Below are 14667 nucleotides of genomic sequence, written 5' to 3'. Positions count from 1 at the left end.
CGTGACCACTCATAAATATCAAAAACACGTTTTGTATCGAATACTATACGAAAACATTTCTAAACCCTGATTTATGCAACTTTTAAGCGCAGTTTGATAGGGATAGTCACATTTTTGAAATCCTTATTAAATTTCCTATCCAAATGGGTTCATAACATTATTTATAACATACAATTTTTTTTTTTGAACAACTAAAATGATTAAACCGAAGCACGTATAGGAAATTACATATGCGTGAAGTACACCCACTGAAACGTAATACACTTTGACCCAGTTTCTTGCCGCTAGCAACAAAATTAACGTATTTTGTCGTTTTCAGCGTTAATTTATTTATTGTTCGGCGTTTCCTGTATTTTTACTCGTTTCTAATTGCAGATTCGACCAAAATGACCTCTCCGGCCCTCACCAACGGCCAGAAAGACTCCTCGGTCAAAGGATCTTCGTCGGTCCTACCGCAGTCGCCGGCGAGAAATGTCACCGGCTCTAGTGAAATCACGCCTCCTTTGGTGGCCTGGTGGCGAGTCTTCAGACTGGTCAATTTGTTGATGAAACAACATTGTTAGACAGTGTCAATGTTATTAAACGTAGACATATCATTTAATTAGTTTTCTTCTGCGACTGTTAATATTATGGTTATTATTCACTAGTTTTAAAAAGATAATAACGCACCCATTATTACCTACCCGGGAGTAATAATTTATAGCATGTAATGACTTACTAACTCGCCTTCGGCTCGTGTAACTATATCTTCCTGAGTAATAGCTATCATTATACATGCTCGTTGAATAATAACTACTTTTGTGTTGTTATATTATTATAGCATAAGTAATGTTACTCTTGTTTCTATTTCGTAGAGGAGTTGCAGTTAAAAGTTTTCCAGTAGTTGATAAGATTTTTCTAGATTGTAGTTCACTCTTTATCAATTTACATTACACTTCTGACAATATTATTATAAGAGTTATATGTGTATTTGATTAAGCAAAATAATGCTAGTGTGGATCTAGTCTTTCAATTTTTAGGCTTTCTAATTACGTATGTGTTTATACAGTTGTTTAATACTACTAACAATTATTATATGTAATCGTAAAAGTACGAGAATCCAAAGTCAGACTGATAAACGAGCCATATATCCTATACAATTTTTATTTAATAATAATTAACCCAGAAAGTTGTATACATTAAGCAAGAAGTTCAAAGGTGGTCGAATTGTTATTACCGAACGAAATGAAGTATTTTTGCAATCAACCCAGATTTATATGTTATATTTGCTACGAAGAGAATATTATTATAATTAATTTGTTAGTTTAGTTATAAATTTTACTGTTACAAAGCTGGATTAAGCGTAGACGTATGATATAAACAAAGATGTAAGTTTTAGTAGATTAAAATGTTTTAAAAAAATAAAGAAATTTAAACGCTGTGTTAATTTCTTGTTCAATGATTACATCAGTCTGTCCAGATCTGTTAATGTAGCAATAAGTTTAACAAGTTTGGCAAAAATAGCATTAAATAATAAATATATTATTAAACCAACAGTTGGAAAATGTGAGATTCAAAAAAAAAAGATTTATAGCACTTTTTGTTTATTTTTTTTACTTTATTATTTTTATACAAACAAATGTTAAAAATTGAGTTTTAATAAAATTTACTGTTCCTCAAAACCCAAAAAATATCCGAGATACGAAATTTTCCAAATTTTGATGCCATTTCCAAAAAAAAAACCGAAAAAATGTAAAATATCTTGGAAACTGTTGGAGTTACAAATTTTATGAAAGACCAAAAATTATCAGGATGACTTTCTGTACTCAACAAATTAGGTTTACACGCACTTAGAACCGGTTAACGATTAGCAGAGCGTAAGTTTCAAATTTAACTGTTTTCTTTTTTGAACACTTTGTATATATTCAATTTTGTTGCGGTTAGCACGAGCTGAAAGAGCAGTTTCAAAAAATCACGGAGATGTAGAGTTTCAAATTTTTGATACAATTTCAAAAAGAAAAAGTAAATTTACCGGCATTTGGAAGAAGACAAAAATAAAAATTTTAAACTTTTTCTAAAAATCAAATAAAATTGATCGTCTCTTCAAATAGGTTTATAATTATAAATACACAACATTTCCATGAAACACACAAATAAAATACTACTACTATAAGATACACTTACCTTATTGTACCACTAGCGTTACTGGGTGAATTCTGATTATCCAAAAAAACATTATCTGCATCGTATCTAACACAAAATTAAGCAAAATCAACAAAATGACAATTTCAGAAAATGCTATTTTTGTACCGTTGAAACTCTTCGATGACTTTCCTGTCGTAATTAAAAGCTCTAGGATCCGAAGTTAAAGAGTTCCTTAAAATATTAGACATTTTTGATGTAAACGAACGAGTTTTAACGGAGGAATCTGTTACCGGAGATTTCCTGTTGGGCATAATTTTAATAAAAATACACGCACTAAACTAGTAGTTTGAAATAGTACTGACACACTCAAAATTAATTCAATATTCAGTGATTCACATTATCGAAAATTCGGTTTACCACACATCCTTCGAATATCCCCAGTTTCCTGATTAAAAAAAACCTCAAAAAGATAAAAGGATCGAACAACGGAAAAAGAATATTGCATTTATGTTTGTAAATCTGTTGCAAATTTAAATTGCGCATTTTTAGAACCACTTTTGAGAGTAACCAAAAAAAAAAAAAGATAAAGCCAAAGAATTCTCATTATTTTTATGGTAACTCTGAATAGAGACATGGAAATTTTTCTCTAACATTTCCAGAGAGCTTCTGTCTATGCAAGTTAGTTTCTGTCAATTATCAACTAGTCTATTGACAGCTGTCTGGCAATTGTCAGAATAAACGAGGATTGGGTAGGTCAGTTAAATTGCTTCAAACAACACAACCGGACACAAACTCTATAATGCTCAACTACTTTAGTGTATTTTCAAAAATTTGTTAACTTATCCAATATACAACTTAAAATAGTAATTTTAAAAAAACCATAAAACATAACTGCACACTCACGTATATACAGAATGTTTCCTAAACACTTATTTTTGTGTCTAATAATTGCTTTACCAATTTTTAAAACCATATTTATGAAACATTCTATAAAAATAACGACACGAAAGGAATGGTAACCAACACCTTCAGGGAAGCCCCTGAAACTACTAAGGAATTAACATTAATTATAAACAAACAATAAGAATAATTACTAGAAGTATGTTGTACATTACTTAGGGAGCGTTTCGAGAATTTCTGGAAAGTTCTATAATAAAACTACGGAATACTGTTTCGAATGGAAAAATTCATCCTACAAAATGTAAAGTTAAGGAGAGAAATATTCCACCAATTGCCATAAAACCATTTATTGTTCCTCTCCTTGACATTACCATTTTCCTGGTAATTACCTATACATTATTCAAAAATACTACAGGGTAAATTCCTTTTAAAGGAAGTTATTAACGAGTCGTGTATTAAAGCGGAAATAAAACGATTTCCGAATATAATTTAGATTATATTGTGTAAGAGCGATTATTTAATCACAGGTATAGCTTTCCAACACCTTAAAATTGCTATTACGCCTTACAAAATGTTCGGTAAATATTTCCTATATACAGGGTGGTCCAGTTTTAAATGTCAATAATTCACAATTCAAAAGCCTATCAAAAAATAAGTTATGTCATTTTCCTGAAAGAAAAGTACAGTCCATAAATGTTCAATTTAAAAAATCGTTTTCTTGTCATAACTGTCATAATTTTCTAAAATTAATACTCATTATGTGATGTTAATGACGTTTGTCGAAACAGAAAGTTGGTTGTCATTTTTCTGCCTTATTCTCTGCGTCACTTGATATTTTGCAAAAATTTCAGTTTTCTTTTACTTTACTTGTTCAATTTGACAAAATAAGTATATCTTATAAAATTCTGAATTAAAACCTCGTTTACAAAATAATTGAGTTATCGCATTTAAAAACCCAAAACCAACCCAACCCAACTTAAAAATTGTCTTGAAAACGGTGAAAATTGACTTACGAAGCTTAAAAATTGTCTTTGTAATCAGTTTTCACAGTTTCCAGACAAATTGAAAGACTTTAGTTTTGAAAGTTGCCTTAGAAACCACTAAATTTACTTTGAAACGGTGAAAATTGACTTGAGAGGCTTAAAAACTGTCTTTGTAGTCAGTCGTTATAGTTTTCAGATAAGTTGGAAAACTTTAGTAGTGAAAATTGGCTTGTAGTCATGAAAAACTACTTTATCTAGAATTTTTGACTACAATTCCCCCCATTTTAACCTTGAAAATTGATTTGGACACCAAAAAGTGACTCTGAACCAATGAAAAGTGAAATCAAAAGTTTAAATTTTGCATTTGAAGTAAGTTTCCATAATTTGAAAATACATTTCAATATTTTAGTCTTGAAAATAGTCTTAAATCCAGGATATTGCCATTAGATTCATGAAAATTGACTTGAAGACTAACTTTTCAGGTTTTTTCACTTTGCTTTTAATTTTCTTAGAACTCTGGACTATTTTTAGGGCTTTAAAACTGCTTTCATCTTGGAAAATGGAGTCTTAGGGTTATCAAGTTAAGTTTCAGACTCTTCATTGATGAAAGTAAACAATTTTGGCATTAAACGCTACGATATTAGTCTTAAACACTAATTTTTAGAATTAAATTAGTCCGAAAATTTGGACTTTTTAAAAGGAGCGTTCTCCAGAAAAATGACATAATGCATGTCAACTTATTTGTTGGTAAACTATCGATTGGTGAATTATTGACATTTAAAACTAGACCACCCTGTATATTATTTCTAATTTACGTAAATACCAGAATAAATTAATTATCATTGTGGAAAAAACTTTTTTTTTATTCGAACATTACGCATTCAAACTAGAGGATAACTTTTGTCACACCCTGTATACGCACACATACTTAACGGGTCCTAGGAGTGAACTTGAGGTAAATTCTTATTTTATAGAGTTACTAATTAATTTTCTTAAAAGGTAAAACGGTACACAGCCTCTACAACTAAAATAATGGTATAGAAAATATTGTTCGTTTACGCGGCAGTCTTTAGACCGGTCGCGGGATTGGCATCGTTTACACTAAAATCTATATCAAAGTCGACGATAATCCAAAAGTAGGAGAACACCAAAACTTTGAAATTAAACATTAACAGCTATACGAGTCTATTAATGACTTATTTTACTTAATAAGTTAAAAAGTTAGATTCAGTGCCTAAATGTATTCAAATTGTCTGGAAAATTTCACTCGTAATTTTATTATATAGGTTTTGAGACACTTTGTATATTCTTTCCGTACTTTGAGTGCCAAAAATGTAATAATCAATCTGCTAGATGGACCTACTTACTTAGAAATGAAAAGGTGTGTTGAAAACCAACACAGTCAAGTTTTTACAGTAATTTGACACAATTTTTTTGAATAAGAAAGTTTTTTCTAAGTTCACACGTCTTATCTTGAAAAGGTATTTATATGAATTAATTAACATAATGTTGCGAAGCGAACTTTTGATTATTAGTTAGGATTTCTTTAGTTATTTGTTGTTACCCCTGTATGTTACGTTGCTTTGTTTACGTTCTACATTCTTTTGTCTGTGTTCTAGAAAATCCTGGCTCCGTTGCTTATATAGAGAGAGATTTATGTTATAGCTTAATGAGTGTGAGAGAGAAAGTCAATTTCATGAATATTTGGGAACTTTCTAGAAACCATAGAAGCCTATACAGTGCGTTTTTTTTAACGCGCAACATAGGATTTCACGTGTTAAATTTTTAAGCCCATGTTAGACCATGTTATTTTGGAACTACAAGTATAAAACTTGACGGGTGGCTGTTTCGTACCCTGAAGCTTAAGTAAGTTTACCAATTCGGCCTAAAAAGTGTTAAAAAGCTTGCAAAAAAACATATTTTTTTGAAAAGATTTGATCTTTCCATACTCCCTGTATGTATGATAGGTGCTTGTTGTTTTTGATACTGGCACGGCAGGTAGCAGGTAAAATTTGGCGTAGAAAGTAAAACAGGGTGATCATTAATTTTATATCAAGAAAGTTAAGAACAAAAGAAGTATTTTTATAAATGAATTGTTCAAAGTGACCTCCGTTTGAAGCCAAACAGTATTCCAAACAATCATAAAATGCCCTTTTGACGTTCAAAAGATGTCGGGTCGTGATGCAGTCAAAATATGTCACTTTACCTGCTACCTGCCCTGCCAGTATAAAAACAACAAGGAACAACAATGCATACAGGGAGTATGGAACGATAAAATCTTTACGAAAAAAAATGATTTTTTTCCAGTTTTTAATCACTTTTTAGACCAAATTGGTAGACTTACTTAAGCTTCAGGGTACTAAAGACACACCCGTCAAGTTATAGACTTGCAGTTCCAAAATAAAATGGTCTAACATGGGCTTAAAAATTTAACACGTAAAATCCTATGTTGCGCGTTAAAAAAAACGCACTGTATAAGCAGCTAAACCAGGCCTAGTTAGTTAGTTGTTGAGTTGATGGTTGTAGTGAAGTTGAAGTTGTCAGATAAGGAGGTTAAAAGTCAGTGTCAGTTTATTGTTTTGTAAACAATATACAGTGTTGTACAAGAAGTGTGTCATTAAGGAGTACGACGGTACAATAATAAATTAACAAAGCTCATTCAAAAAGTCTATTACACAGTTCAGTTTAGTTAACTGGGCAACTCCTAGAAGACCGCCATTATCCGCCATAGAGGCCGTATCTCTTATCTTGAAACATCAATTCTAAATATGAAATGTGTTATTAAAGTAGAATAAATGGCGATCAATTTAGGTATCAAAAGCATATACAACGAGTCTCCAACCAAAAATCTTACTTATTTACTCCTAAATAAAATCAATATTGAGTATTCTCACGTAAAACAACCCCCTGTAACTTTCATTATAGGGCAAACAACTTACGCACAAACCAAATTAAACCGCATTATTGTCCCCATTATCCAGGGACGTAGTGGTTTTTAAATCGTTGGACGGTGGCGTCTCCTTAATGGACGCCTCCGATGAACTACGCTCCCTTATAAACCTCCTATACCGTTTAAGAATCGGTATTACAATCAACATCAAGCCGGAAATCCCTATAAACAATCCGGCCAAATAAAATGACAGATTGTAGGTCCCCGTGATGTCGTACAGCCAACCTGAAAGCCACACCACATTCATTATATTAGCCAATCCAAAAAAAAGACTTTGTTTACCTCCGATTGGTGGTCCGATCAAATTGGCAAAACCTTGCACCAACAGTAGCAGGCCGTAGGCGTTAGTGAATCGGTCCAGGGTTATCAGTTCCACTAAAATCACGCAGGTTAATGAGTAGTTGGCGGCGATGAGGAAGCCAAAACTGCCCGAAATCAGACACAAAATTGAGTAATCGGTGATTAGGGGAACGAGGGCGATCACGGCCCCACAGAGGACCATGCAGACCGCGTAAATAATGCTGGCGTTAGCCCAGGATCGGTCACCGGCCCATCCAAGAATAATCTAATAAAATGAAATAGTCAAATCATTTAAAACAACTTTGTCTTGCTGTGGAACTTCTAATTATTCAAATCTTCCAATCAACAAGGTTTACAAAATCAAAAATGGAACAGATGAAAGCAAACAATGATGACTTACCTCGCCCAACATATTAATGATCCCGATTATCGATATCAAAATCGACGATTCCTTATCGCTGAAACCCAGCTGGGAGGCGTTGTCGGTTAAGTACACATAAGGCACGTCGTACCACGTATACAGCAGGAAATTCGACAGGGCAAACACCAAATACTTAGGATCGGCAAAATGGGAGAAATCGAACATATCAACCAGCAAATCCCAGAAATCCCACAGGCCTGCGTACCATTGCACCTTTTCTTGCGCAATCGTCGTCATGGAGTTCCTGTAGATGTCCGGACACGAACTGGCACGCAGCCGGTACCGTTTTAGGTTCAGCATGGCTCCTCTGTAGGTCACTGATAGTCTGATGGTTAGAAAAAAAGTTTTATTATTACTTAGGTTAGTTGGTCTCTCTAATACTGAACTTATAAACCTAAAAATAAAGGCATACCTGTGAATTCTTAAATCTTTTAGGAATGACGCCCCTGGAAACTTTCTAGGCGCCACCTTTTGTGTGGGAGACGTCGAAGACGCCGCGTTCCGTTTCAGCCACCAGGTTTCATCTTTGGGTGACACGACTGCAGGTGGTGACAGTTGAGTGGTGGTGTTTGCGTGCTTAAAAGACCCCCCCGGGTCGTTTAACCGGCCAGAGTCACTGAAACTCCGCGACGGAACCAACAAATTGGGGTAATTGGTCACCAGGATGTTGTAAATGTTCTTGTTGCTGGCCAACAACTCCAACACCTCGCCGGGGATTTTCTCGCCGTCTCTGATGTAAGTTGGCAGATGGACGACGGAGTTGCACAATCTGTGATGGTGCAAATCGACTTCTTCGTTGTTTTCTATGATTGGTTGTAGAACGCTGGCTGTGCACGTGCCAGTACTGACTGAAAAAGAGTCGGTGGACATACGGTTTTTCCGTTTCAAGTGTCGAATCTTTTTTCGTTCCTTGGCTAGGCTTTTCTGTTTTTCTGAAGTCCAAGGTAAGTCGCGCATCAGGCAACCGCACACTACCATATTAAGAAAGAAGCCCGCGAGAATTAAAGTGGTACCCCGCCAACCGTACTCGTGTAACAACAGCTGGATCAGGGGGGCAAAAATAAAGGTTCCTATACCACTGCCGCACACGGCCAATCCAGTGGCAAAAGACCGTTTCTTGTCAAAGTAATAGGCTACTATGACTACTGATGCTACGTAACACAAACTAAGACCAAAACCCGCTAAAACCCCAAAAGTTATGCACAGCACTAGCATACTGTTAGCTTGTGAGCTGATTATAAACCCTGCCGAAGCCAGCAAAGCCCCGAAAATAGTGACTTTTCGGCAACCGTATCGATCAGTCAGAAAGCTGGCTATTGGCCCGGATAGAAGCGGCATCGCCATGAACAATCCACCGACCCAGGCGGTTGTTCCCCGGTTTTCTCCGAAATAATTCAAAAACTCGACGAAGATTACTCCAAAACTGAAGGTGATCCCGTCAGCGATTAAATTGACTAAGAACGAAGCGGCCACCACCACCCAGCCCCAACCACCGTCAGGTGGTCGAGCTTCTGCGATTTCCAACGATTCACTAGACGATGAGCTGGAGGACGATGAACTATCCGAAGATGGCGGACTTGCCGGAGGTGGTGGTTCCTTTGATAAAAAAAAATAAGTTAGAATATGTAAGTAATATAAAATTGTTTATTAGTTGGGATAGTAACAGTACATAATTGGCATTTAAACTGACGCTCCAACGAACGTGTAAAGCGAATTTCATGTCACGATGACGTAATTCAACAAAACTTCGCTTGTTCATATTTGTTGAACTATTTTCATTTCAGACTTTATGGTGATAATAAACTAAATAGAATTAACTAAATTATAATACCTTTTTAATGGACGTATCGCTGTCCTTATGATTGAACTGCACGTGTAATACTGGTTTGTCCTCGACCGGCATGATCAGCCTCTCCGCCTCGTTGAACAACGGATTCACCTCCACTTTGGAGTTTTTCTCGTTGAAATACAGCTCCATGTGGTACTTTTTGTTGCGCTGTTTTTTCGCCCCCACACCATTGCACACCGCACTACTCGGATCGCGCACTAGCGCCCCACCGCGCTCGCTTATTTCGTTTGTGTCGCCCACCGTTGGGCGGTTAGTGTCCACACTTTCGGCCATTCTTGCAGGTCTCTGGAAAATTGTCTGCGCAACGACGCAAGGCTAGGACAGGTCAATGTGTGACCTTTCATACGTGTAGTGGATAGTGGTAGTTGCCGGAGGTGGTTCCAAGGTTTGGCGCGTGTTGCCATACGGGTTCGACGCTGGTTATGGAAAAAGAAGACTCGGCTGAAACAAGATTTTTCAAGTTAATTACATAATATACTATGCCAAGTGAAGTAACATGCTCCATAAACATACAGTCACGAGATAACTGTCAAGCTTTCTCCTGTTTATTAATACGAGCAACCCTTTTTGTCAACGCCGAGTGTTACTTAATAGTTCAGATAACACATAATTTCTCTCTCTCCTCTCTGGTGAGTGAAAACTCACATTTTTAAAATACTACACAGCTATTGATTGAACACTGATTAGTAAATGGTTAACCTAGATCAAATTCATCCCCAACATTAGAGTTGGGCAAAATTGGAAACTTTGGTTGCCTTGCAACCCTTTTTACGTTTCTACATGCTTTCACATGAACAAGGACATAGTTTTTAACGCCAATGCTACACATAAAATAATGGTGCATGCCGGATTTAAATGTTGGCAATATATAGCATACAGGGTGTTGAAAGTATACAATTTTCCTAAACTAATGCGCACCAGTATACTCTTTTTCTTGACTTTACAAAATAAGTACACCAAGTCGTACACAAGGACGCTAGTCCAGTTTTGTATGCGTGGTTGCATAACTAACTTAAATAATAGAAACTTGTATAGTGACAATCGTATTTTGACGTCATTGTTTACATTCCTTTGACAGACTTTATGACTTTCATTTTACACATTTCCCATTATTTATGAATTACCCTGTATATTGTTATATTACATACAGGTGTGGTAAATCCAAAAGCGACCATAGGAAAACCCTGTAACGGACAGAGAAACGTAGGTAATTGCATGCGCGGGAGAAAGACAGAAAACGAAAAAAATATCAAGTAGGCCATATTTTTAGCGCGCTGTTGCCAAACGCCGTAAGTAAGTTTGTCGAGGGTATTGAATATTTACGGCGATTGGCAACAGCGCGCTAAAAATATGGCCTACTTGATATTTTTTTCGTTTTCTGTCTTTCTCCCGCGCATGCAATTACCTACGTTTCTCTGTCCGTTACACAGTTTTCCTATGGTCGCTTTTGGATTTACCACACCTGTATAACTAAGCTACAAAAGGTATAAAAATGTAAACCTATTAAGGTAAGTTTGTCTACCGTCAGTCGGTGTTTCGACAACTATCAGTGAACATCCTCAGGACTGTACGTCGTAAAACGTTCCATTTTTGCTAAGGTAAAATGATGTTCCATTGTATATTTTGCCAGACTTAAACCAACTAATTTATCTGATTGCAATCGCACTGATTACAAATTAGCATTGAAATCCGTGTATGTACAGTTCCTTAATACCCACCATACTCAATCCAAACACTTGAAATTTACATAAAAGCGATTCCTTTGTTAAGCGCAAATTTCGAAGGCAAAATCGCACTTACAAATTCCACCACACACTTCTTAAACCAAGCAAAACACGACTATTACTTTAGTTTACCTACGGTTAAAGTTAACCGTCGAGTAATTGAAGTGAACGCGTGGGTGGTTAACTGATTAATTACGGTTTGCGAAGGATAATTTTGTTTGCTAATACCGCAATTGTTGCCCAAATAATTGGAAGTCATCTTAGCAGCAAAATTGATAAAACTGGCGTAAAACTCACTTTTAAACTGAAGTGATATGATCTAGAACAGGCTGTTTAACGCAAAGGAACTTCATTATCTAGAACAAAAATAGGACGTTTTTCTTGTGTCTCCCAGTATATCAATAGTAACGACATGTGCATCGTGGCAATAAATATAAAAAAAAAACCATATTACGTCAAGTCAAAGAGCTACAAAGAGCATGAATTGGCACTACTTAGAGAATTATATTGGACAACAAAAAGGCTATTAGAGAAAAGGCCATTTTTGTTGGTTGATTTCGCCCAGCTAGAATCGTGCTTTGCCTGTAATACAAGGTGAACCAAAATAAAATGTTTCTCAGCTATAATATGCGAAAAACCAATCAAAAGTAGGATGACGTAACAATATAGTAGACAGGTAAATATTTTAAAAGAAACAATTTGGAATTATTGAAATAGTTGGAAACCTTGTAGGTATAAAATCAAGGTTTAAATGGGTATAATAATTCATCATATAAAAGTGTTAAAAAACACTTATATGACTCATAGACTAAGCAATATAACTGGATTACTATAGTCAGGTGGGTCAATCAACAAATCACAAAAGCCTATTTTGAATGCCAAAGTTTAAGTATGCCATAACAGTTTTACAGTCATAGCTAATTAGAACACTTCAGGAACAATGAGGAAAGCTTTCCCATAATATGTAAAAATGATTGATCACTCACTAAATTCAGTCAAGTTTGAAGTGACTATTGTATAGAAAGTTGGAGAATTAAGTACAACAGGAAATTGCATTCATATTTCTTAACCTAAAAATTAATAGAATACTATAATAGAGCTGATAGTGGACCAAAAACGGTGTAAATTCTAATTTATAAACTATAAGCATCCAGGAAGAATGTATCTAAATAGGAAGAGTTATCTAAGTTTACTCAACTTAGAAAGTCCAATAAGTCCATCCAGATTTGGCAGTTTGTGTGTGGTTTTAGTTAATGTCAACCCTCATAAAAAAAATAAACAAACTAAAAATCTCTAGCATACAGTTATAGTTTTATTAAAATAAGTTGGTAAATCCCAGACTTTTTGCCAGCCCTTTGCCAATTAATTGGACATTCTAAAAAATATATTAAGAATAGTTCATGTAGGAAGCCCTATTAAAATTGACAACCCCATAAAAACAATAACAGCTTTGCTATTGACCACTGACAATATTCACATTACAATTACCTAACAATACAATTTTCACTGATAACCTGGAAAAAAACAATCAATATACATAGATTTAAACCCAGTAAACCTATAACAATAAATCTCAGTTTTTCCCTAATGAATTTAGATAATCTTTTATTATCTATACAAATAATTCTAAAGGTTGTTTTAAGGAACTCAAATCAGTTACTATTTATAATAGATAAAATTAGGAGTATTGGAAACTAAGTGTAGGGGCAAAGACCTTAAATCCATTAACAGCAACTGACAAGGATAGTATTCTCTGCATTATTCTTAAACACATAATGATAAGCCTTGGGTCAGATAGCCTTTGAATGTTGTCTGTAAGAGTTACAGACATGTGACCCACTTGCAGACAACAAATTTAGACAAAATTACCATCTACCTAAAACTGCAGCAACACACATTTTCTTGTCACTGTATGCACTCACACTAGCACTCTAAACCGGACACTGTTTCACAAACAAACATGTGCTTGATGTTAACAATACTGGAGATGCTCTGCTAATGATAAATTTAAAGACGTTTACTGGCTCTTTTGTGATAGGATTTGCTATCAGAATCCATTAGACTGAGTTGATAAGGTGCCATTGTTATAGAGAGGACTGGCTAAAATTATGATTTTTACTAATCTTCAGTGTATGAATGAAACTAGTCTGCTGTGTAAATCAGTGTTTTACAAAATCATAGGTCCCACTGATAAATATGTTGTTATCTCATTGATTACTATGAAAAGGAATACATTTTTGACCCACTAGCTAGAACATAGTGGTTTCTTATTTACATAATTAGATTAATTTGTAACTATAACTTGCAATTTCTAGTCAGATCACTCAACTTTCTGGACCACTATCCTGCTCATCACAACCACTAGATTCACCTTCATCTGAAGAGCTCTCCTTGCCGCTGCCCTTTTCCTCCAAAGCTTTTTTCCTTGCCATAATCTCCTTAAACTGCAACACTGTAATTTTCTTGGGCAGAATATCCCTGAGAAAGTTGTACTTTTCGTCCTGATGCACTACACTGGCTAAATGTTTGTAGTCCAGCCGCTTGGCATCTTTAGACATTTTATGACCTTCTTTAGTCAGGGTATTAATAAATATTTCTGCAGCTTTGGACATTATCACTGAACTTTCTTTGCTTACATTCTCCACATCTGAAGAGCTTTTCATTATGGTGTTCACCCTCCCCACAGGGATGGTGTACAGCCTGGATGGTGTACAAGACTTGTGATCTTCCATTGTGTGTGAATTCTGTTAAAGGAGTGAAAACAAAAACTTAAAAACAGAAAGATGACCAGCACAAAAAGGATGTGGTAACATGGGTTTAAGATGCCGATTTAACAGTGTACAAATAGTCTAACCCCCTAGATATGTTTTAAATCCCTTCTACTGTTTATTAAACAAAAATCAAGAACTGTGTCAACACTTAAGTCAATCTTACCTGAATTCGCTAAAACGCTGCTAAAAAACGGCAAGCATTGCGGCAAATAACGTGCTGAATAACGGATCGATGTCTATGCAGCTGGATTTGAACAATAGGCTTTTGTGAAAACTTGCACCCTACCAGGAAGACAAAACGGGATAACACCGAAGTAAAAGAATTTCCGGCGAAAGTAGCAAGCACTATTTGAACGGATTATACAAGCAAAAGACGAATAAATTTATGAAAAAGCGTTTTTCAGTTTTCACTGCTTAATTTTCTCGGGGAGGGGGAACTGGAAAAACGGGATAAATCGGGAAAAGCCTGGAAAGAATTTGCGACTGCGCCCAAATGACAATCAGTTTAAAAACATATGTCAAGTGTCAACGAGGCATGTAACTAGATAAATGGTCACGGGGATGCAGTGCAATATATGATATAAAGGTCACGTGATCAGAACAAATGTCATTAACCAGTAGGAATAGGATAGGGGATAGGAGCAA

At 35.4% G+C, this 14667-nt stretch overlaps 4 protein-coding genes across 5 annotated transcripts in view; 1 reads left to right on the top strand and 3 right to left on the bottom strand.

Moving 5' to 3' along the window:
- The window catches only part of LOC145737754 (uncharacterized), a 43261-nt gene extending 41841 nt beyond the window's left edge, over positions 1 to 1420 (top strand). Inside the window, exon 4 of the mRNA XM_081992578.1 lies at positions 376 to 1420. The gene's annotated coding sequence lies outside the window, so the exon portion shown is untranslated. The remainder of the gene's footprint in view (positions 1 to 375) is intronic.
- RapGAP1 (Rap GTPase activating protein 1) overlaps positions 1 to 2436 on the bottom strand; it is a 159435-nt gene extending 156999 nt beyond the window's left edge. The window contains exons 1-2 of the mRNA XM_081991689.1: positions 2290 to 2436; positions 2164 to 2229 (exon numbers count right to left, since the gene is read on the bottom strand). Of these exons, the coding sequence (XP_081847815.1) occupies positions 2164 to 2229; positions 2290 to 2435 (212 nt within the window). The 5' untranslated portion in view covers position 2436. The remainder of the gene's footprint in view (positions 1 to 2163; positions 2230 to 2289) is intronic.
- Positions 2437 to 2924: 488 nt separating this feature from the next.
- LOC145737171 (monocarboxylate transporter 9-like) lies at positions 2925 to 14604 on the bottom strand. Of its 2 annotated transcripts, none has more exons than XM_081991755.1 (6): positions 14186 to 14604; positions 9510 to 9968; positions 8091 to 9274; positions 7658 to 8003; positions 7240 to 7522; positions 2925 to 7182 (listed from the first exon to the last, which is right to left on the bottom strand). In XM_081991755.1, exons 2-6 carry the CDS (start codon positions 9798 to 9800, stop codon positions 6959 to 6961), a joined length of 2328 nt encoding a protein of 775 aa, XP_081847881.1. In that variant the 5' UTR covers positions 9801 to 9968; positions 14186 to 14604; the 3' UTR covers positions 2925 to 6958. The 2 variants fall into 2 exon arrangements, with proteins under 2 accessions (XP_081847881.1, XP_081847886.1); XM_081991760.1 differs by lacking the exon at positions 14186 to 14604 and adding an exon at positions 11246 to 11379.
- On the bottom strand, positions 13576 to 13983 carry Chrac-16 (chromatin accessibility complex protein 1). Its single transcript, XM_081989146.1, has one exon. It carries the CDS (start codon positions 13981 to 13983, stop codon positions 13576 to 13578), a length of 408 nt encoding a protein of 135 aa, XP_081845272.1.
- Positions 14605 to 14667: the final 63 nt, after the last annotated feature.

Source organism: Ips typographus, linkage group LG1 (genome assembly GCF_016097725.1).
Source record: "Ips typographus isolate SLU linkage group LG1, UJ_Ityp_2.0, whole genome shotgun sequence".
NCBI lineage: Eukaryota > Metazoa > Arthropoda > Insecta > Coleoptera > Curculionidae > Ips > Ips typographus.
The sequence above is the reverse complement of the archived record's forward strand: the minus strand, read 5'-3'. Positions and strand labels throughout refer to the sequence as shown.